Source organism: Bombus affinis, chromosome 15, assembly GCF_024516045.1.
Source record: "Bombus affinis isolate iyBomAffi1 chromosome 15, iyBomAffi1.2, whole genome shotgun sequence".
NCBI classification, from domain to species: domain Eukaryota; kingdom Metazoa; phylum Arthropoda; class Insecta; order Hymenoptera; family Apidae; genus Bombus; species Bombus affinis.
In genome coordinates, this window is record NC_066358.1 from 10,000,001 (window position 1) to 10,024,913 (window position 24,913).

Sequence of the window (24,913 nt, forward strand, 5' to 3'; positions counted from 1 at the left end):
AGATTCGTATAAGTACAAGAGATAGTGTACGCCAGTTACAATCGTCACTCGCTCGATACTCTTATGCCGATCGCACATCATCGGATAACGATTCAACTGCCCACGTTCATACATTTATATCGACGAACGTTACCACAAAAAAGTTAAAGTTCTTATGTAACTCTGGTCGAAGATTACAGATAACGGCAATAACAATCTGTCCCGAGTTCGTTCGCCTCTAGACCTTGTAAGCCAAAATAACGTTGGTATTCAAAGGCAGAGTAACGTGGGTCACTCAGATTCGAATTTTCCGTTGACTTTTTCTACGATTACGTGGCGCTACAGAGTTATTATAAACACGAACGTTTATATGTTTATACAGAATTTATAGGAAAATCCGATCTCTCTCGGTACTTGTGTTCGCCACGCATACTCGATTTGCTCGCAGAAAGTGTCGTGGAAACGTGGAAGCTTTATCAGCTGCAACGCATCATCGAGTAGCTGCACTATTGGAACGTTAGAAACGTCGCACGACAGCGCGATTCCTACGTTTCCTCTATACACGTTGCAGCTTACGTGCCAATGGGTGCGCGTCTCCGCGAGAAAAATAAAATGTAAACGAGAAAAAGAAGAAGAAGAAAAAGGAAAAGAGGAGCAGTAAGGAAGGAAAAGAGAAACGCTGGCTTACGATGGGTCGACGTCGAAAGACCAGGAAAGCACGAAACGAGCATAAGGGGAACTGTTTACCGACGATGGGGGTGCGGTAGAGAGGTGGTGGCTATAAAAGGTCATTCACCTCGGCTAGCTTTCGCGCACACCCGTTTCTTTTTCACCGCGTTCTCGAATGCGGGTCGTTTCGTTAGCGATACGACCGCGAAACGCAAACAAAACGATTCGGTGAACCTCGCGTCCTTCGGGTTTTAGTTACCGCGTCGGTCGCAAGTTTGGTCACGGCGTGGAAATGTCAACGAGTCGCGCGACATCGCGATGACTCTCCCGATTCTGAAATACGCACGCTGCGTTTGATTTATTTGGCCAGGAATGTAGAACGAAGCTTGCACCTTGGTTACCTGCCAAAGCTAAGGTATCGTTGTAGCGTGTAAAGGGTGACGAATGGAAGGGAGAAGGTAGGTGGAACGGGCACAGGGGGCAGCGCTACCTGTAATATTGATCCATAGAACCTCCTAGCGTCGACGGCGTGCGTTAGAGGGATGTTCCCCATTACTGTTGCTGTACAACCGAACGAAAACATCGTCCCTCGTTTCGATTTTGCTACACGTGTTACGAACCTCGACGTTTTCGACATCTTCTCCCCCCCCCCCCCCCTCACTTACGACCATTCTTACGAACACGGCAGAATACGTTTTAATTATCTATTTTCTTAGCTAATTTTGAAAGCAAAGGTGGCTTCTCGCTCGTGGTTCCTAACCAACGCGTTATTTTTCCTACAGAAGACGCGTTCTCTTCTTTTTTTAGACAGTCGTTTAATTTCGCCATTTAATCTTCAGCCTGTCGCTTCATCGGCCGATTAATTACGGCGAGTGATCGGACAATACATCGGAGTAAAGAAAGGATCGTTAACTCTTCGCTGTAATCGCCTACCTTGTTCTTTTCCGTTGATGCGCGTGTTTCTACGCCGCACGTGGAATATTTAATAAGACACGGCGCGAGTAGCGAATACGAGCGAAATATGGCGGTGTTATCGCGTTTAAACGAATCGTCATAAATTATTCGCATCGTCGAGAACGTTTTCGCCACGCTCGGGCATTCTCTTTAGACATGGAACGTCTGCTTCCTAGGAAAGCTCTTACTCTACGACTATCGACCGATCGAATAAATATAATTTCAGTCAAAGGCCGCGTCTTGCCGTGTTTTCCGAAATAATACGCGTTGGTGGAGAGAGTGGAGCGCGAGGGTGAGAGCACGAGCATGGCATAGGCGCAGTGCCTGGTAATAAGGCTGCGATTATCCGCACAGATTATTCTACGGCGAACCGGTCGCCATCGTTCGCCTCCCTCGATCTCCGACCCTCGCGACTCGTGTCTCGTGTTTCGTGTCTCGTGTCTCGTATCTCGTGTCTATACTTCATGCATATGGACGTATCGCGATCACACGCGTGGATCAATTTATTTCCCTTCTCCGTGGGCTATTTGGAACACCTTGCGCCGTTCTCCTCTCTCGCCATTCTCCTTTTTCATAATAAAATCTATTTGTCGAATGAAACGTCGATGTGCCGACATTTCACCGACGCGTGAAACATTTTTCCATCGAATTTTCAAGATAACGATCTATCGTAATTCACATTTATCTTTGTATCGCGCACTATATCTTCTTAAAAATCTGACACTTTATTTCGATAAGAATAAACTTCTTATAAAGCGTACAGCGACTTTCTGGACTTGTATATATGATATCGTACAGGTGAGATTACAAACTGGAAGAAGAAAGAACAAAAGAGAGAGAGAGAGAGAGGAAGAAACGAAAGGTGATAAAAAAGAAATAGGAGGAAAATGGAAAAACTTGGCCCTTTGCAAGGACAGAATCGACGTGTTTGTTCGCGGTTTAGCGATAAAAGCTGTTAAAAAAGAATAACCCTCGTGGCATACACGTACGTAGGTACCTTTGGTTAGCGTATTTACGTATCACTCGGAAGAAGAATAGAAGGGAAAGGGACGTGGTCCCTGGTGTTCCCCTAACTCGCGTGACATCGTTCCACGATTTGCGGGGCAGGCGAGCGTATCGCGCTCGTGTCCCGATCCCTCGAAAATGCGTCGAAAACGAAACCTTTTACCCTGCGCGATCAAACCCGCTGTCAGAGTCAGCGGATGATTGACGAGGAATCGGGCAAAGCGGAGTTAGTAGAAAAAGGAGGACTCGCGACTTAAAATCTTCTAATCGATAGGTCGCGCCGCGTGCGCGTGTGCCAGTTACGCGATCTCGTGCTGCAAATGCGTTGATTAAATTTTACTTCCTTTTTTCGTTTCTACGAGTCGTTGAAAAATAATTGCGTACGTTTATTCATTTCCTGCATTAGCGCGCATTAAACTCGGGAATTTTAACCTAATTTCGGTAATTAGGCAATCAGTCTCTCGATATCGCTCGTCATAATGCTAGTAGAACGTCCAAGACATTAAAATATCATTCGTCTTAATAATTATGCCATTAGCTTCCTACGAAATTTCTTTCACCGATTCTCGTCTTCGAATTTAACCGGCTGTCTTTACTTTCATTCGCGACCTATCAAACTTATCTCGTTCGATCGTAAAATCACATTAGAATCGGTAAATCGGCAAAGATATATTTAAATACACTCGTGTTTCCCTCTTTTGATCTTCGTGTCTATATGTACGCTAAAGGATTCTTTAATCCGTTAATAAACAAATAAAGTGGCAAGTTGCGCGTAGGATATACCGCTGTGAGCCACGTTGATTAATAGGAGATCCTAAGAACCGGGTGCTGTTGGAGGCCCTTGCAGAGCTGGCTCGAGTAATCGATACTGCACCAAACCGGGAACGGGTAAAACCGAAGGGGTGGGCGAGGCAGCACGATGGACACCATGCGTCCTCTCTTATCCACCTAGCGAGCAAAGAATCGTTCGTTAGATTCTGTTCGAAAGCCGATTCCTCGGACAAATGACGATCGACTTATTTTTCGAGCTATATGATATCCGCCTGGAAGCGGATAGTTTGGCGTGAAACTATCGATCTTGCCGGCGAATGAAAAAAAAGATGAAGATCGAACAATAAGATTGTTCGATTGTTCCGCTCGACTGCGCGTACGCTTTGTCCATTTTCTGTTTTCTCTTTTCGCGACAGCAAGAAACAAGCGGTTACGTTTGCCCGACTATTTTGCATTCGTTATCGAAACGAGAATTCGCCGCTAGCAATGGCGACGTTCGTTAGAAGAGCGAGATTCCCGGTCAGAAGAAGATACAGTGAGTTTTTTTCGGATCGATCGGAAACTACGCGTGGCATCGGCCCCGATTTCTCCTAACCGTCTCGTTGCCATGTCTATGCGTAAGAATCGTCGCTACGCGATGACGCTTAATGATATCCAGGTTACGAGGATCGCAAATACTCCTCGAGCCTTTGTATTTCACGCAGTCTAACGAGTCTAACACGAATCCAAGAGCATCGATCTATTTTCGGAGCGAAAGCTCTACGGATCAACGACTTCGATTCGTATTCGCGTTTTCTCGAGATGAAAAGTTCGACGAAAGCAGCGAACGAAACGAACGTCGAAGGAAGCTTGGCTCGATCGTGCGATCGTGGTGGTCGATATAAAACGGAAAAGAGAAGAGACGCGACGTTTAAAAAGAAATAGCTTTTTTTCCTCTTTTTAATTTATAATTAACGGGCAGTGGCTCGGAGATTGCGTCAGTTGATACGATCGAATAGTTAAGATTCGATTATCCTCGGCTTAAAGATAGTGGTCGAAAGAAACGAAAATAACGAGGGATAAACGTAGTGTGTCTATCGTTGCAGGCAAATCGCCGTTCTTTCCAAGTCTGGAGGATCAAAGCGGCACGCTGCTAGAAGATCCGAATGCAGCGAGTCAGCTCGATGGCGTCGGAGTTGGCGTCGGTGTTGGAGTCGGAGTCGGCGTTGGAGTTGGTGTCGGTGTCGGCGTCGGGGTTGGAGTCGGCGTCGGTAGCGGCATAACCGGCTCTCAAACCGCACCGCTTTCCTCCCCGAGTCGAAGCAGTCCTCACAGTCAAGGTAGCGAGACCGGAGAACGCTTCTCTAGGAAGGTGTTCGTCGGTGGTCTGCCACCGGACATCGACGAAGGTAAGCTTTTTGTTCCGCGATTCGCTTTTTCTATCTGTTTAACGGGTCGACGAATATTTTTCAAACTGCTCGTTATCGTCTCGTTTCAGAGGAAATCAAAGCCAGTTTCCGTCGTTTCGGATCGTTGGTCGTCGACTGGCCCCACAAAGCGGAGAGCAAATCCTACTTTCCACCGAAGGGCTACGCTTTCTTGCTTTTCCAGGTAAGCGAGAAACTCTCGCTGTGTTATGCTCCGAGTAATAACAAACTCGCAGTTTGGCTACTACGAAAGATGGAATTCGATTTATTTAGTTTACGTACGCGATACTACGAAGCAACGAAATAGTACGAAAGATCGACACGATCGTGTATCGATAGTTGAAAATTGCCAAGATGGTTAATTCGAATCTCGAGTAACGAATAAACAGATATATTAACTAGAACGTTTTCGTTGACGACAGGACGAAGCGTCCGTGCAACAGTTGATCGACGCGTGCATTCAAGACGAGGAGAAATTGTATCTATGCGTGAGCTCGCCAACGACCAAAGACAAGCCGGTGCAAATTCGACCGTGGCGATTGAGCGACGCGGATTTCGTGCTGGACGCTTCGATGCCGCTGGATCCACGAAAGACGGTGTTCGTCGGTGGCGTTCCACGGCCGTTGAAAGCCGTCGAGTTGGCGATGATCATGGATCGACTCTACGGAGGCGTTTGTTACGCCGGTATCGATACCGATCCCGAGCTCAAGTATCCGAAAGGAGCCGGCAGGGTCGCTTTCAGTAATCAACAAAGCTACATAGCTGCCATATCGGCGAGATTCGTTCAGTTACAACACGGCGACATAGACAAAAGAGTAAGTAGGCACTCCGATCGCCGTGGATCGGTGTAACCGATTCCATCGTCTCTAACTATTACTCGTTTATTTTATCTAGGTCGAAGTCAAACCGTACGTTCTGGACGATCAAATGTGCGATGAGTGTCAGGGACAACGTTGCGGTGGCAAATTTGCGCCGTTTTTCTGCGCAAACGTTACCTGCCTACAGGTAAATTCTTTCACCTCGTTATACATTTTTCTTCTGTTTTGTTGTTTTCCCTGCCGCGTATCACGAGCCAACGACGACAACAACGACGACAGCGTCAACGACAATGACGACGATAACGAAACGGCGAAAGCGAAAACTACGAAACCCCTGTCGAAAAAACTGAAAGCAACGGCGCCGAAACGCGCATTCTCATTTGTTGTTGTTGCAGTACTATTGCGAGCACTGCTGGGCGACGATTCACTCGCGACCAGGTCGCGAGTTCCACAAGCCGTTGGTGAAGGAGGGTGCGGATCGACCTCGGGCCGTGCCGTACCGCTGGTGTTAACCCCAGCTGCGTTGTCCCTAATTATCTCGCAACCCTAGCTAATTAACTACCACTTCTACGTACCAACTTCTCCTCCCCCCCCTACGAGAACCTTCTACCGCCCGCCGCCACCCACCCTTCCATTCATTCAACCTCCCCCGGCCCGTCCGACACTTCGTCTCACCCTTGCTCACATACCTACCTGCATCGAAACACAGCCCGAAAACCGTTATTATCGCTACTACCCACTGATCGTCGGTACTATCGCTATTCTACTACTATCGCTATTATCGCTATTGCTATTACCGCTCTATCGCAATCACCACCATTACTATTCCACTATGAGTTACCTTTGCTCTGCTATCCACCGCTACATGGACGTGTTTACCGGTTACACGGCGAACAAATCAGTCGCCTTCACCACCGTCACGGCCATTACTATCACCACACATCCACTACCACCACCACCACCACCACCACCACCACCACTATTACCACCAGTACCACCACCACCGCCGTCACCACCGCCGCCGCCATCGCCGCCGCCGCCGCCGCCATCGTCTTCTGCCAGCCGATGCGTCTCGACGTTACCTTTTCGCACCGACGACCACTTCGATCTTTCATCTCCGAGTTTGTACGTGTGACACTCAGCGCACCAACGATTCACCACGGGGAAACGATTTAGCAGCGGAGGAGGAAGACTCGTCGTCGATTCGTCGGTGCGTCGGTAATACACAGAGTGCTGCGCGCTAGTTCCGCTTTATAACAAACGAACGAGTCGAGGCCAAGAAGGAACAACGGACCGTCGCCATAAACACCTTTCGTCCGACCGAGATGGAACATGCGTTAGTTACCGATATCGATATCGACATATATATATATATATATACACATATATATATATATATATACACACACATACACACACACACACACACACACACACACACACACACACACATACATACATATATACATATATATATATATATATGTGTGTACGTATGTATATATATATATATATATGTCGATATACACACACACACCACACACACACACACACACATATATGTATATAAGTTACGAATGTGCGTAGGCGGCCATAATTAAAAGCTCTCTCGTACGGAGCACACGTTGGACGCGTCCGATGAGAGGTTTCAATCGTTGTTCGCGCTCGCGGATCGTCTCTTCCCATTACCGGTTGTCAGACGGGAAGATTCGTTCCAGGTGTTCCTCTTCCTCTCCTTGCCTGTTCGCTCGTTCCTTTTCTCGTAGCGCGTCGGCCAAAGACGGACGACGGATCTGCTCGTCGATCGATCGCGCGTCGGGCAGAGGCGCGGAAGCTACCACGAGGAACATCGTTCTCCGTTGTCCACCGATTGTCTATCCGTTTTTCGCGAGTCGCTCGGAAGAAACGGAATCTTTCGCGCGACGAACGTGCGCTTTCCTCCTTGTTGACATTTTCCTCCTTCTTCTTCTTCTTCTTCTTCTACTTGCTCCACCTCCTCCTTTTGCGATCTCGCTTGTTCTTTCTCGTCGAACAGGCCAAGGCAACGAAAGGAAATCGGAGAACGAGAGGAACGGAGCGCCGTACCGGGCCGATTGTCCCTTTCTTTCGTCGAGCGTTCTGTGCCACCTCGAGAAATCGATCGAGGTAGCCAAACGGCAGCTTGCCCTCTCCTCGATGGAAGGATGCGACCGTCGCTTCGAACCTGACCCGAGAGAGGTGTACGAAAATATATAAGGAACGTACGAGTGTGAACGTGAATCGAAACGGTAAGAGGTGATAGCGAGTACCTGATTCGACGTGAAACCGCGAGGATTAAGATTGATGGAACGCGAGCACGAGAGAGCAAAAGATCGAGACGGAAGCGAGTAAAGGATACGATTGGAAAGAATCGGAAGAGCGTGTATGCCTGTGTGAATGAACGAGGAAGAGGAGATGCGGATGGAAAGATGAGACGGCAGAGCGACGGAAAGAGTTAGAAAAAATGGTCGATACTCGCGAGCTGGTAGATAAACGCGGAAGAGTGATATAAATATAAAGACGCAAACGTTTAAAAATGAGCCATTCGCGTTGGACATTGAATAGGTAATGAAAAACCAACCACGCTTCGAATCGCTGTGTGTCAGATAATTATCTGTTTCACACGGTCTTTAGCTTTTAAGAACTTATTAAATGTTACATAGGTGCGTTATATATATATATATATAATATATAATATACATATAATATATATATATATATATATATATATACGTTATATATCTGTATGTATATATAACATACATATATATATATACACATGCGTTTCCCGCGTGAAAAACGTGACGTTGCGCTCGTAGACAAAATATTTGAGTAAAATAAACGATTTTTTACTAATTAACTTATTTGAATGGAAAAAGTAAGTAGCAAAAAGTATCATGGGATAGAAAATAGAGGAATAACCGAAAGAAAGTGAGACGGAGGTGAGAAAATACGCCGAGAGTCAATGGAAGCAAGAACGAAAGTGTAAGAAAAAGAATAGAATGCGTGCGCGTTTGCCTGAGTGTGTGCGTGCGTGCGTGCGTGCGTGCGTGCGTGCGTGCGTGCGTGCGTGCGTGCGTGCGTGAAGGAGAGATTGCGAAAAAGAGACGAAATAAGAAGGAGGAGGAAGGATAAACAGGGGGCTTGGGAGAGCAAAGTAGAGAAATGGAATTCGAAACGGACGTTGAAAAGACGATAGTCCGATTTACTTAACGCGCGATCGCGCGTTGAGTTTGCTTAACCGTACCAGATCCTCAGCCAATATACGAAACCTTAACCGAGCGACCCTTCCGAAAATGTCTCGAACGACGGGAGGAAAGAGAAAACGATGGTACCAGGCCTGACCGTAACGATCGTACCGGCACAGTCTGTTACTCGTTTTCAAGAAAATAAAAGAGAGTACAAAACGAACGGTCGCGTCGGCACTCGAAAGTCACGGAAGGAAAAAGCACCGAAGCGGGCGTAACACCAAGAGACCGAGAGAGATTCTCGCGATCGAAACGAGTCGCGGAACTAATCTCGGCCGTGAATCCGCAAACGATCCTCAAACCTGGTGTTGGAACGTAAACGATTCTACGTACCTGGGCCTCCGCGTTTCTTTTTTTTTTCGAACAACGAGCGGCGAACGTCTCTCCAGTGGATCAGTGTATTTGGAGTAAGTCGATCTCGCGAATATACAGTAACGCTTCCTTCCAGGGCGAACGGAGACACACACACACACACACGCATACACACACACTTACACACATTCATAACACTTACGCGTTACAATTTTCTTGACGGGGAAGAGACGTAGCGATCGAGCTCCTAGCAAATTACTCTTCATACGTCCGATATATAGGAGATCCGAAGGAAACGCGTGCAAAGATTAACGTTGTTTTCGCGCGAATGAACGCTAAATCGATAGGATAAAATACGAAGAAAACTGCACGGGTTTCTGCTGTGTAGATGACCGATCCTTCTTGTACCGATACGATCCGCGTTGAACGGCTGTCGCGATGCACGTTTTCTTGATCCTAACGAATTTCTTCGCTCGATGTATATAATCAAACGCAATGATGCAATCGACGTAGTTCAAATGAAATCTCATCTCGACGGAGACGCGTTATTATAAGTTTTATTCTTCGAAGGAGGAACAGTGGACTTTTCTCGGTGGTAATTGCCGGCGTGTCGCTTCCGACCGTGGCCCGTTGCCACGCGTTAACTTTCGTCCGACATCCTGCCCCGCAGCTATCATCTTTCATTTTCTTCTCGATAAACGGATACGAAGCAGTTGGTAGTTGGAACGAGTTGACAGAGGAAACGACAGCGGAAAGAAAGTTGACGCGAATTTCGGACAAGGATGCGACGGTGGAAACGACACGGATGGTTATCAGTATGCAACGTTATGTGTTCCGCTTAATAGATGGTCGTTTTATACGTAGCAGCACCGTCAGTTGAAACCGTAAGCTCGTAGATTAACCTCGCACGACGAGTATCTTTAACGACACGTTTTCGCGTGTTACGCATTCGTAAGGAAAAAATATACACGACACACAGACACACGCGCGCCTGCACGCGCACGTACACGTAGGCACATACATACGCGTACACGCATACCTACGATATCACAAATTTAGTCATCCGAGAACGAATCGATAAAAATTAATCGTGGATTAACCGATGCGTACCTTCGCGTGCGTTTAGTAACGGGGAATGAATAAACAAAAGTAATTTCCACATCTATATATACATATATATATTTACATATATATTTATTTTTTTGGTACTCTTTTTGTATATACGTGTCGCCATAGATTAGGTGACGTCTAGGATCCACACGAGGTACGAGATATCCGCGTGAGAGAACAGAGCGAAAACCAGGCACGAGAAAAAGAGCGTAGGAGAGAGTGCGAGCAAGAAAACGAGAAACAGAATGAAAAATCGATTGTCTGTACACACGTGTGTATGTATGCGTGATAGAAAGAAGAAAAGTGCATGAGAGAGAGAAAGAGAGAGAGAGAGAGAGAGAGAGAGAGAGAGAGAGAGAGAGAGAGAGAGAGAGAGAGAGAGGAAAAGAGGGTGGGAAAGGCTGGAGAAACGAGCCACGTTAACGACGATCATCTCCGTCCCTTCGTTCACACGAATTATCCACGGTGCTCGCATACACGCGACTTAACTCAACATTGAATCTTGTAAACCGATCGGCTATTGCGTCAACATAGGAAAATATTCGTGGCGAGCATTCGTGTTTTACGTTCATCGATCTCGTTTGGTAAAACGTTGGCGGACACAGAAGGTATTTCGACCGTGTCCTAGATCGGTCGACTGGCAAGATAGTTGTGATCGAAGCGAACGGACGCATTTATTTCGAGCGACGATTAACGTCGTTCGAGCCACGCGGAGAACCTTGTCGAGGTCTAAAAAAGCTGAGTGAGATTTTTGTGAACGAAGGGGCGCGGCGAGTGAACGGCTAGTAAGAAGGAAGGGGAGAAAATGGGGGGCGAAACAAAAGGACAAAGGAAGGGAAGAGCAATTAGTTAGCGCAATTTTGTCGACGCTCGGCACCGTTCTCGCGTGGACGAGGAGCGACGAAACGCGGCGCTAGCAAGCGCTGCGATTCGCGCGTCTCGGCAGCGTCGCTATCTCACGGATAAATTTATTAAAAACGCATATACCAAACGCAGCGTATAAGCGTGCATATATGAGGCGGTGCGTCGAGATGGTTTTCCAATTGCTTCGAAGATAAGAGAAACACGTTCGACTCGACGATTCGCTTGCCCCCCGATTCCGACGCGCGATGAACGGCCCGCGGAACGAAACGTTGTCGCGTCTCCTCCGTTTGTTCCTCGACTTTGGATCGCGTCGCGGTTCGAGAAAACACGCGTGGAATTCGTTTATTTTCGTTGATCGGTAACGATCGTAACGCTGCCTTTCGTTTATCACCGCGTACATCGTGCGTATTGTTTCCACGAAAGATTGCTCGGGGATGAAAGTTGGGAACGCGACGTCGGCCGCGTGCGTCTCCGTACGCGTCGAGATTCGGTCGTAAATCGATCGGAGAGACGGGAGAGAGGGCTGGCGAAGAATTTTCGAGGTCGAGAGATACCGTTAACGACGGCCTCGAAGGAATCGGAAAACCTTTGATCGCGTTAGCGCGGCTACGAAGCTACCGCGGCTCATATATATACTAGGTGAAAATTTGCATCCCGTAAACGAGCACGAAACGATACGCGTTCGAAAAGGATTTCGCGCGCGACCCCGAGCTCGTACACACCGACACACGAAAACGAGACCAACTCTTAGACACACGATCTCGTTCGTGCACGGACACGTTCTCCCCACTAATCGATCGATATAATCGTAGTGAAACTTATCTAGGTACCAATTCACCTAAATCAATTGATAATTAAAACAAAGTATATATATATATATTCATATACATATGATATATATATTAATATATATTATATAGAAAGTAGTATTGTTCCGATACTCGACAGCGAACCGAGTATTTGGGCGAGAATCGAGATCGAGATTTTTCTAGACAAATTTTTCTAATCGTTGACGAATGCGCGGCGTTCCGCCGTTGAATCGAGCGGAGCGTCTCCTTCTATCGATACACTCGCGTTATCATGCCCCGTAAACAGAAGCGTCGGCTCGTTTGCGCGTTTTCACGCCACGAACCACCGAAACGAACCCGGTATCCGTGCCAGAACTATCGCGCGATCTCGACTAAACGAATTTCTTCTTCGAGCGTTTTTTGCGTTCACCTGCGTTCTGACACGGATCGTACCGATTTCTCTGCTCGCGCGTACACTCACACACACACACACACACACACACACACACACACACACACATCCACACACAAACGGAGGCATACACACACGCGAGAACGTACGTGCGCGTTTTTCGTACGCGGAACTCCAGTCACTTTTCCTCGGATAAAAACGTTCCGGCAGAATGTTGACGTCGGCGTAGGTTCGCGCGAAGTACGAAGCACTCGAAACAATGACCTTATCGGACATTTTAGCGGCACGTCCGTCTATCGATCGTTCGCAAATCAATGTCCAATTTCGAAATTTCCGTGCCTAGGTAGGTAGGCAATATCGTTTTGTTTCGCGCTCGATCGACGAACCGCGAGCGGTTGCTCCGTGCACGCTCGATGCTTAGATCAATTAGAAAATTTTAGTTGACCGTGAAAACGCGAACCGTTATCGAGGATATTCCCGATATACGAATTGACCAGCGTTTAGGTAAAATTATTTCGCGAACGTTGTCGAGATTCCACGCGTAGCGGACAAGTGACATATCGCTTTCGAGCACGATCGACGCGACGGCATATTACGCGCGACTCGACGAATTTACATTTCTCTGCTAATCGGCAAGTTGCGAAGGAACAAAAGTCGACGATCCGCGAATCACGAAAATCGGATGGATTCGCTGCTTGACGTTGGGCGTACGAACACCGCGCGCGACTCCTGCGTTGAAAATAGGGGCTGAAGCCGCGAGAAAGTATGGATAAAGGGAATAACCGCGACTCTGCAGTCGCCTATAGCGAAACTTTATACGTACGAACGTGCACGCGTACACACGATGGAAATGCAAATCTGCTGCCGGCAATGGCACGCTAAGAATTTAAAGCAAAGAAGAGAAGAATAATAACGATGACGATTGATAATAATAATATTAATAATAATAATAATATTAATATTAATAATAATAATAATAATAATAATAATAATAATAATAATAATAATGATAAGCTACATTTCGCAGCAAAGTTATTGTTTGAGAAAATCGCCCTTAAGAAAAAAAAAAAGTAACAACTACAACAACTACAAGAATAACAAACAATATGTTAGGTATGATTCTTCACCTCCTTTGTAATATGTGTGATAAAGCATAATATATAATATAATGACAATTATATATGTGTATATATATATATATATATACATATACATATACATATATGTATATACGCGTGTATACATGTATATACATATTTGTGTGTGTGTGTGTGTGTGTATATATATATATATATACACATATATGTGTGTGTGTACATGTAGGTACAGGATATAAAATACTAATATATAATTGATAATAACGATCGAAATATTTAATATATTCTGATGGACTTGGAAAAAGAAAAGATAATGGATGTAAACCTGAAATATAGATGTTGATTGCGCGACACGACAGTAGCGGAATGCAGGAGAAACGGATAGGAAAATTGTGGAGCGTGGAAACGCGTCGAAAAGCGGAGAAGCGGAAGTTTCGAATAACGAAAGATATCGCGATGCCGAGCGAACGATGCTTGCATAAGCACAGGCGCGACGTAACACGTACACTGTCGTTCGTGTAATGCTCACGAGTGATTCAAAAACGTATGGGTTACGAAACAGAATGGGAAAAGCGAAAAAAGAAGGAAGGATGAACATTTTGGGGGAACGAGTAACAATGGTAGTCACTTACGATAGATTTGTATTTTTCAGTGTTGAAAAGTTTTTTATACCGCTGTTATATTCTTGTCTAAATATCTTAGTTCAGAGAAAATGCGAGAGACGATGATTGCGTCTTAGCTTGCATGAAATTATATAGGTGCGTCCGAATACACCGAATACGTGTGTGTGTATGTGAGAGAGAAAGAGAGAGAGAGAGAGAGAGAGAGAGAGTGTGTGTGTGTGTGCGCGCGCGCGCGTGTGAGAGAGAGAGAGAGAAAGGAGGGTTTATGCGAAGAAAAGGAACGAAAGAAACGAAACGAGTGAAATGGCTTCGATGGAGGCAACGGAGAGAGGAGACGAGAGAGTGCGCGTGAGAAAGAAAAAGAGAGAAAGAGAAGCGAAAGTCGAACGAGCGATCGGAAAAGCACGAACATCGTGTATAACGTAAGCTGCAAAAGAGGAGGACACGATGTACTCGCCACGAATCGACCCTCGAGATTTTATTTTCAACGCGATCTACCATGGTGCGTTCAAAGTTGCACTCGATAAACGTCGAATAGAAGCGGTGCGACGACGTTTTGTTGTCATCGTCGGGAACAAGCGCGGAACGATCTCTAGCTTGATTCGATCGTCTCGAAACGATTATTCGCGAGAAAAACCGACGATAAGAGAGAGAGAGAGAGAGAGATCGTTATAACCGCGAATGACAGTGGGAAGGTAGAAGCGTCGTGAGTCTCGGTGATCCTTGGCGAGTGGTCGTTCGTCCAAGAAAGAAAAGGCGTTCACGCTTTCGAGACTCGCTCTGCGTAAACCCCGAGAACACGAGCGAACCGACGACGATTAACGGCGGAAAAGCGAGATTGTAGCGAGCGCGAGATACCAGGCACGAAACACGAAGCGCCAGACGCGATCGACCAAGTCGATCCTACCTCTAGTTAGCTCCTGATATATGCTTGAGCAATCCTATTTCTATCTACCATTTTCCACGTACAATTTTATCGATCGATTTATATTTTTTTAAGCGTTACGATTTTTATCGCTCTCGTATTGTATAGATCGCGTTCGAACGACTAGCGTTCGTTTAGAGGCAATTTGCAAATCTTATTTTTCTCGTTTAATCTGTGTTCTTGCTGGACTTCCCGCCCACCTTCCTGTTCATCGCGTTGTTCTTTCTACGCGCGTCTTTTCTTTTCTTTCTTTCTTTTTTTTTTTTTTTGTTTTGTTTTTTAACTCGAGCCATACCTCGCAGATAAAACGCGGACGATCGAAGGCGACGGACTGCGGAAAGTTCGCGCGCCCACTAAACGATTTTTCCTTTTTCGAATTTCCGAACGAGTAATCGAACACGTGGACGAACGCGAACCTCCGTTAAACCGTTGCGCGGTCTTTTGCTCCGCGCGAAAACCCATCATCTTTCGTACCTTCGTATTTTCTTCGTTTTCTTTTTCCCTTCTTTTCGAAGTCCTACGAAAGGCAAGCGATCGTTCAGTCGCCTTTCCTTTCATCGTTCTCCAAATTTCTCTATTTTTGTTACATACGATATACGTTCGCTACGAAACGCATTACTACTAGTTGATAATGTTTTTAACGCAATCAATATAGTCGCTGTTATTTTTGCAATTGTCATTATCGTCATTACTATTATTCGATTACTAATTATCATTACCTTTATTATTATTACTATCATTAGTACTATTACCATTATTATTATTACGATTATTATTATTACTGCTGCCAATGCTGCTACTACTACTACTACTACTACTATTACTATAATTATTATGATTACGAAGACGGTAATGATTATTATTATTATTATTACTACTATTACTATTACCATTACTGCTATTTCTATTGCTACGTCTATTGCTACTACTACTACTACTACTACTACTACTACTACTACTACTACTACTACTACTACTACTACTACTACTACTACTACTACTGCTACTACTACTACTACCACTACTACTACCGCTACTACTACTACTACCACTACTACTACCGCTACTGTTACTGTTACTACCACTATTACTGCTACTATTACTATTACTACTACTACTACCGCTGCTGCTGATGCTGCTGCTACTACTACTACTACTACTATTACTACTACTGGTAGTACCATTACTCTTACTATTACTATTACTACCACTACTTCTACTACCACTACTACTATTAGAGTGTCTACTGTAGATGTACGCATATATCTGCATGTACCAAAGAACAGTTGAACATATTTGTACATCTGATGTATACATGGACATGTGCACGTTAGGAAACGTACAGATCGGCACGCGTACAGAGAACAAAAGCCGGTAGAAGAGTACTTTCGATGCGAAAACTGGATTTCGATGTGAGTCTCGTTAAAGCTGGAATATCCTGTAAGCGTCAGACATAAGTGTGATCCGTAGATCGTTCGGAAGTAACGTTCTTGGAATAGTTGCTTGTAATATACGCGAGCATCGCGCATCGATAGAGATCTCTGTTCAACCAAAAGCGAGCGAAACCGTTGGTCTGACGCCGATAAGGAATTACATCTTTGCGCGTTGCCTTCGATACGTAAAATCGTATCGCGATCTCGGGTCAGCAACGCGTCAGCTTCGACCGCTTAAAGGATCCTCCGAACGGACGATCATCGCTGCGATCCATTCTTTGATCGTCGAGCTACGTTCTATGATCGATCTCGCGCACGTACGTTGTCAGCGTAGCTTCCCTTGGAAGAACGGGAAGCGTGTCTGACCCGAGGTCGAGGGATCGCATCGCGTCCACGGACACCAGAGTGTTTGCCGTTGAAAAACAGACGACGAGATGTAGCCTTTTTCGATGAGAAAACCGAACATCGTATTCATTGCCACTCTACAGTCACTCGCCTACAGAATGATTTCTGCTACCCTGTTGCTTGGCAGCCGGATCGTAGCGCGCCATCGATAGATTATACGGGGCAAAATACGATCGCGTTCGCGGTACGCGTGAACCACGCAGCTACAAACAGTCTGGATGCGTTCAATGGAAATGCGGTACAGCGATAAGTTCAATGTATGTACGTGTATATGTTTAACGGAGACACTTAGAGCGTAAAACGTGATAAGGCTATAAGACAGTATAAGTTTGGAGCTGGGAGCCGTGCAATGTTGTTATCGGACGAATGAAAGCGGACGGGTATAACAGTAGTAAGAATGCGGAAAGAGAGAACGAGAGCGAGTGCGAGAGATACGAGGAGAAAATAATGGACAAAATGGGAATTTGCCAGGAGCGAAAGTTATCGCGGAACCAGAGGAAAGAAGATATTTTTTTATTTTTTTAACGAGATCTTGGAGACGAAAAAGAGATAGAAAGTTTACACGCAAGAAGGAAATAGCAAAATGCAGGAACAAAGAGGCAGGCGGAAGAAAATCAAGTAACAGAGAGCTTGCGTGTGCGCGTGACTGTGCTTTCGTGTTCTTTGTTCTGTGTGCGTGTTTATGTTCGTAGGTGTGCTTGAATGGTGGAATGGAAATGTATGGTGGAGCGTGCGAGCGAAAGATAGAATGAGAGACGGAGCGCGGAAAATGGAAAAATACAGAGCTAAGTGCATCCCAGAGGCGGGCACAGTGCATGCGTTTTTTACGTAGAAATAGAAAGTCTGACTGCTTTTAATTTGTGGAAATTTTTACGGGAAATAGTTAACGTCTCTTAGATATTAAAGAAAAGTTGTTCGAGTAAAAACAAGCTGAAAAAAAGTAAAAACATCGAGAAAACCACAGAAAAAAAGAACGAAGAAGAAAGGACGAACGAAATTTACAATAGCGACGATGATGAAAAAGAAGATTGAATTTTTTAAATGTCGTTTCGCCTTTGTACGTATCTTTTTATGTACATTTACACGTCGACGTTTGTTTTTATCGTAAAAATTTCACCATTTGTATTCGTAAGTTATCATATAGGAGACTCCTGTTACTAATACTACTGTTTACTTAAGATAGCCCCTTATTTCCTAGCGTATAAAACGATGAGAACGCAAATTTCTATATAATTTTGTAATATAATCGATGCCGAGGATACGAATGAAATTAGAGGAAACTTACAAGTGCAACTTAAGTCTTAACTTGAAGTTACCAAGCTGCGAGTTTTTCATACTCTCGAAAGATATAATTTTTTATTAAAGCAATTTTTTGCGGAGCTCGTTTTAATCGATCATCTTTATTTTTTTATATATACCAGTGGTAGTATTTTCTGCCCACCTCTGGGTAAAAACGGCGTACGAACGAATAACAAAAAAAAAAAAAAAGAAAAAAAAAAAACAAAGTCACGCGACGTCTGTCGTGATGCAAGACGCGATTTTACCCCTTCTTACACTGCATTTCTATTTTTAATAATGTATGCTCTTTCATATTTCGCTGCATCGGGATACGACACGATAGCGTCGCAATAAATAAATCTTTGTCGCGTTTTGTAAATAAATCGTCGAGGGTCGCGTCTTGTATATCGACGGAGGTTTTCTTAGGAAAAATATCGAAGAAAAAAAAAAACGAAAAAGTAACCAAAAAAAAAACGAAGAGAAAAATGATAAAAAAAAAAAAGAAAGAAAGAAAGGAGGAGGAGAAAAGGCGAAAGCAAGAATATTACTAGTCAATCCTCGATCCACGAAAGTTGCACGGAAATTACGAAACGAACGAGAAAACTTTTTTTATTTTCGATTCGTAAAAGGAAAAGACTTTCTTTGTATCTCGATCCTTGAATTTTTGATAAAAACCAATAGGTATTATTAACGCGATTTAAATATGTGTCCTACTGATTTAGAGACTATTTACACGATTCGAGAAATCCTTTTTGTACGTTATTTCTACGTTCACCTGTAATTTAACATTGTCCACGTTATTGTAGCGAATAGCGTATTGTATCGTTGTATGGTGATCTTTATTTTTAAACACATTTTTATTATCGTTGGTAACGTTAAGGGTACTTTAGCTCGTCTGTAACCGAGGAAAGTTTTCAAGTACTTTATTATTGTATTTGGATATAGCAACGTTGACTTGGTTTCCCTTATTTCATATTTTTCTGTTTTGTTAATGAATTTCTATTCGTACTACGGTTAAATGCAAATTATGCATACTTCAACGATATCGTTTCGTGTCTGTTTTTTTTTCACATTTCACACACTTTTGCATTACGCTTGCCATACACATACGGTTAAATACACACACACACACACACATACAAGAATACAGGCACTCTCACACAAAATACGCACATACACACGTAGCACATCCTTCTCCCTTGCTTCCTATAAACTCGTCGAACGATTCGAAGCCCGATACAATCGAAGGACCTCGATCGAGTGTACGACAGAAGGTACTCCCGTGGTTACATTCGGTGAAAGTTACGTTTATATATATATTTATATATATATATATATATATACTCTGTCGTGTAATTTTTTTACACATATCTATATAAAGTAGACGTTAGTGGCTCGGAACTGGCACGAATCAAATCCACGTTCGACTTTTACGCTACTTTTATTCTAACGAAACGATCTTTCAACGATAATAAACCGAGAGAGATGCGTAAAACACGATCGCAAGTACATTGAACACCGTGTGGTCCTTCGAGAAAAGGCAAACGAGATGGACTTGATTCACCATGCAAGTCGTGTACGTATACAGGTTTTTTATATGTTTCCATGAGAAGGAAAGGAGCGAGCGGGATAGAGAGGAGGAGAGCGGAAACAATGAGAGAAAAAAGGCATAGGAAAATAATAGTTTTATCGTTTGGTTTGTTATAGTATTAAAGTTAACGTTAATGGACGATCGATACGATCGTGGCTTGAAAAAAATCGATGTGTCTGACTGAACGAACGACGATCCAAGTGAACAGCGCCTGAGAGGAAATCGCGCTGTACGTCTTAGGATATTGTACACATTACGCTTAACGTAACTTTAAGTAAGTAACTACGCTTAAGTGAAACAAACCACTTATTACTAATTTGATGGTTGCGCTGGTTCGTCTCTCTATTTTCGCCAGTAGATTTATGTAAAATAGTTACACACTCCCTTTATCGCGTAGGCAAAGCTCACGGATGAACGAAACGTATCTTCTTTGTCCTTCTATACGATACTTTCTTCCATCGAGAATCTTTTCAATAAAGACCGTTCGCTCTATGCAATCACGGTCAACGATTTTTTACGCGAAACGTGGACGCAACGAACAATCGTCTTTTTTTATTTTTTTTGGAAAAATTGCCGATCGCAGAACGTTGCACCTTCGTCGTTGGACTTGATTCGGTTCAGTTCCCCGAGACTCTGGTAGATTTCGGAACGCTAGCGTTGAGGTAGAACTTCGCTTCGGAAATAATTATTTCGAGAAATCCGAGTGAAACCACACGAACGAAGGAACGATCGAAAATTGTCGTTAGCGAGCTCGTCGCTCGACGAATTTTACCATTCGATGGAAATCCTCGGTGCAAACCGAGCGCGTTCTCCTTTCCCTCGATCGCATTCGTTCCGCGTATTCCACGTTTTCTCGGATTTTATTACGAACTAACCGATCGTTCGTTAAATATAGGTTCATCGACTTACGTACGAGTCGACATTTTTGTAGAAATTTCGACGAAAGAGAAAGAGGCAGAACGCGATATCGTAACGATAAACCGTTCTCTGCGTTCGTATCCCGCCGACACCGTCTCCACAAGTTCGACTAGCATTTTTAACGAAATTTAGTCTCTTTACCTTACTCGAATCGATTTATCGTGTAAGAACCATTCAACTACTTTTAAACGCCGCATTTGTGCGCTAGGTTAGCATTTAAGTATGTCGAAGCAATACTACTATGTGTATGCGATATATTTCTTACGTCGAGAGGTTTAGATCCAACTTTCTTCTCGTTATCGAAAGTGCACGAGATCGAAGTTATTCGAACGAAGAGCCAGCCAGGACTCTTGCTCCGAAACGAGGGAATTCGCGTCGCTGTCTTCTTCTTCTTTCCTTTTTTTCTTTTTCTCTTTCTTTTTCTTTCTTCGTTTTCTCGAACGAATCGAGCGTCGCGCGATTTCGTGCAAAATCATCGGAGACGGATATCGAGGCAGAGCGTCACTCGGCAGGATAAGACAACAAGAAGACACGATATCCTAAAGCTTATCTCTTCTATCGCGAATCTACGTGCAGATCTGTTTGTTTCTCCGCGGACGCGCGATTATGCGTCGATCGATTCTGGTAAAAGTAAACTGTAGCGCAAAACTCGCGTCCATCTACGCAAAGGATGTCTCGAATCGAAGCGAAGTTACAAAACTTTCTTTAACCCGATACAAGGTGGGGAGAGTTTCGCGAGGTGCTAAAAGACAAGATAGATCTCCGTTCTCTTTGTCGCAATTATGTTCGAATTCGCGCTGTGATCAGTTCCGCGTAAACTAAACGGAAGGTTGTACGCGATCGTAGGATCGGATTCGAAAAATTTCCTTCGAATCGTTCGGCTCTCGTTCGAATGGCGGAAATTGGACGAGAGAGAGAGAGAGAGAGAGCGTGCGTGATATCGTGGGATCGCGATCCATCGATAGAAAGATCGCGAGAGATAATTGTAGCTTAGCCAATACAACGCACGTACATGATAGAATTTATTTTTTTGGTCACAGAGTACCGTTCTAGGTGCGTAAGTAAATATCGATATACGTTTAGTGCGAACGACGAACGATGGTTTTCGTTGTCAGTGAGGCGAGCGAACGAAAGAAAGAGGAGCAGCAAAGCCGAAAACGCGACGAGAAAAAATCGGTCTCAAGACAGAGCGAGAGAGTGAAAGCGAGAGAGAGAGAGAGAGAGAGAGAGAGAAAGATTGTGTGTGTGCGTGTGTATGTGAGAGGGAGAGAGAGAGAGAGAGAGAGAGAGAGAGAGAGGGAGAGGAAAGTTTTCTGAGCGAGCGTATAATCGCGAAAGATGGAAAAAGAAAGCTCGTGTATCGGGGGTGCTCGGTCTGTACGTATATGCATGTATGCCTGTATACGTGTACACGTGTGTACGTGTGAAGGTGCGTGTTGCGTGTATATGTGTTTGTGTGTGCGCTCGCATACGTTTAATCGCAATTGATCGCGCGACGAATCGTTGGACGCGAATAAATCCGGGAACGAACGGCGAACACGCGCGACGATCGCGACGATCGCGACGATCGCGGCTGAAAGAAGAGGAACTCGCGCGCGTCGTTGATCGGTAATAGCGACCGAGTGAGTTCGAGAGAATTGCGAATGTTTCGCGTCGATTCGAGTTAAGGCGAATTCCTTTACTCGTTGAACGATGGCTGCATGAAACGACGATCGATTCGATCGGCGAATCGGTAAAACGGTATTCTCGAATTCACCCGTGAATTTTCAATGTTACTGGCACTGTGGTTCGCCTTCGTTTCGCGCGATCCCCTTATTATCGTTAACTAAACTTTCTATATTCCGCGAACACGAATCAACCTTGTCAAGTACGCGGCTCTATGTTCTTTTAAAACTTTGTAGGCCAAGTTTTTAGCGATTTTTAAAGAAAGAAAAAGACGAAAAAAAAGCGAAAAATATATATATAAGAGAAAAGTGTTATCGCGCGAGACAACTCTTGAACCGAGATACGAGGGACCGCGTGGAACGAGAGGCAATCCTTCCTTTTCTCTTCCGATCGTATATACATGTATATTACGACCGAATCGAACGGTCGTCTAGAATCTAGAGAGTTTAGAGAGGATTTCGGCTGGCTCTCCGTAAGCTTCCTCCGTATTGTTTGGTTCAGAAGGATCGGGACTGTTTGTACTACGTCCACATCGCAAGGTACGGTGTGGTCACTACATATTGTGGCATTAGTAAAATTAAGATCACGTTTAGAGAATGAAGTGGATGAACACGTGTCGTGCCACGTAGCGAATATTCGATCTGTTGTACTCGTATTTTCATCGTTTGCTCGTTTTCCATCCGCATCTCTCTTATTCTCCGCTATTCTCTATTCATAGCGAAATGTTCCTCTATACGATCCTGTTCCAACGAAAATTTCGATAGAATCGCGTGACATACCATAGAACCAGTGAAATTAGTTCGATCGATCAAAGTTCAAAATTTTTCTTCCCCTGTATTCTGATATCGAAAATCACGATAGATTAATTTCGCGTCGATGCGGACAAACGACGACGATAGGAGTACAGCAAAACTCATTTTACGCTGATATACGTGTACATGTATGTAATGTGATCTTTTTGGAAAGAAAACTTAATTAATACGTAAGAATAAGAAGTTGGAAAGATGAAAATTCGGGAAGGTATGCGAGGATCAAGCGTGTATGTACGCGTGCAACAACGTAACTAGTTTGCGAATAATGGATAATTAGCACGCGCCTAAATCATTCCACGAGGCGTTCCCCTCCTATGATTACGGAGGACGAGCGGTCGACACTCGTTGGAACCGGCGACAATTAACAAATGAAAGAAAGAAAGAAAGAAAGAAACGAAAAAAAATGGAAAAAAGTGGAAAGAAAGCGTTAAAAAAGCGACGACAAAAAAATGGGAAACACACATACACATACACACGAATAAAAAAAAAAAGAACAAAATGTAATATTAGTAGGGAACCGTAATTTTTCATGCTCGTTTCTCGATCACACTACTCTAATTACCCAGATGTAATTTGTACTGTGTAACTATTACTATTTTTATGAATTTTTGTACATTTTTCTAATTATTTTGTATGATAATCCTTAGCGGAAAGAGTGGCGAGTCTGGCACCCAGCATCCCCTAATAGAAATAAAAGTGTTCAAAACGGTGGAGACAGCGTAATCGACATGTTCGAGAGTGATGAAGAAGGAAAAGGGAGATTTCTAATACGCAACGTTAATACGTTACGCAATTGTACGTGTGCACGAGTGCGAAGACGTTCTTTCTTTTCTTTTTTTACGGGGTTGAATAAGGGTGTCGGAATAGAAAGGATTTCAAATTCGATTTATATAGGAAACAAGTGAAACCAACAGAGGGATTTAATGCGCGTAGATCGTTTCAAAGGAAAGCCACAGTTATTGAATAGCGTAGTCCACCATTTGTCCGTGTAGTTTATCTGCTCGCCTATCTATCTGTCTGCCTGTCTGTCCTTCTGTCTATATCTATGTCCGTCTATCTGTCTATTGTCTATTTATATCTACTTTTTCCGTTTAATTTCACGCACCTTGCCATTAACGAATATCGAAAGTCAGGATATAGATATAAATTAGTCGCGAAGAACATTTATTATCGAGATACTTGAATACTGTACAATGCCGAGAAAGCGAGTGCAATTTACGAATGTAAACGTATAATTTAGGAAGAAATAGACAAGCGAGAGGAAATAATGGGAAAGAGGGAGAAAGAAAGACAGGCAGACGACACTTACGAGAAAATAATGGTGATGAAAACCGAAAGCCTCGCGTATAAACGCGGAAACCGAATGTGTGAACCTCCTTCGTAATTTGACAACGTGTTTGTTATTAATTATAAGAATATCACCTTTTCTTTTTGTCTTAAATTTGAAATGCTATCAAATAGATCAATTCTTTCATGGAACCACGATTTCTTTAATTTCTCTCAACCCTTTATTCCTAAACCGATTCTATCCATTAACGAAGATCGATACAAGCAACATACTAGTAAACATTAATTTGTTACATTATTTCTTAAACATTTTTATATTTACCTCAAAATATTATTATTTTTATCCTTATTATCATTACTATCGTTATTATTATTATTATTATTATTATTATTATTATCGTTATTATTATTGCGTTTGACTTTCACCTATTACAAGTTTTAATTAACAAGCGGGTTAGGAATATAAATAAAAAAGTAATAATATAGCTTAGAATATTCTAAAATGATTCACGAAAGATTTATCGA

At 43.8% G+C, this 24,913-nt stretch overlaps 2 protein-coding genes across 2 annotated transcripts in view; one reads left to right on the top strand and one right to left on the bottom strand.

The window, feature by feature from the left end:
* The window catches only part of LOC126925119 (cytoplasmic polyadenylation element-binding protein 2), a 69,496-nt gene extending 44,916 nt beyond the window's left edge, over positions 1-24,580 (top strand). The window contains exons 5-9 of the mRNA XM_050740385.1: positions 4,464-4,766; positions 4,856-4,968; positions 5,207-5,599; positions 5,679-5,789; positions 5,998-24,580. Coding sequence (XP_050596342.1) covers positions 4,464-4,766; positions 4,856-4,968; positions 5,207-5,599; positions 5,679-5,789; positions 5,998-6,114 — 1,037 coding nt within the window. The 3' untranslated portion in view covers positions 6,115-24,580. The remainder of the gene's footprint in view (positions 1-4,463; positions 4,767-4,855; positions 4,969-5,206; positions 5,600-5,678; positions 5,790-5,997) is intronic.
* Positions 6,485-16,316, bottom strand: LOC126925080 (dermokine-like). Its single transcript, XM_050740247.1, has 2 exons — positions 16,049-16,316; positions 6,485-6,684 (listed from the first exon to the last, which is right to left on the bottom strand). Exons 1-2 carry the CDS (start codon positions 16,314-16,316, stop codon positions 6,485-6,487), a joined length of 468 nt encoding a protein of 155 aa, XP_050596204.1.
* Positions 24,581-24,913: the final 333 nt, after the last annotated feature.

What these genes read in the sequence shown, in the direction of transcription:
- LOC126925080 (XM_050740247.1), bottom strand. Translation starts at nt 16,316, where the DNA reads ATGTATACATCAGATGTACAAATATGTTCAACTGTTCTTTGGTACATG. An exon ending in CAGTAGCGGTAGTAGTAGTG is followed by an intron (nt 6,685 to 16,048) that starts GTAGTAGTAGTA and finishes CGGTGCGAAAAG; the next exon opens with GTAACGTCGAGACGCATCGG.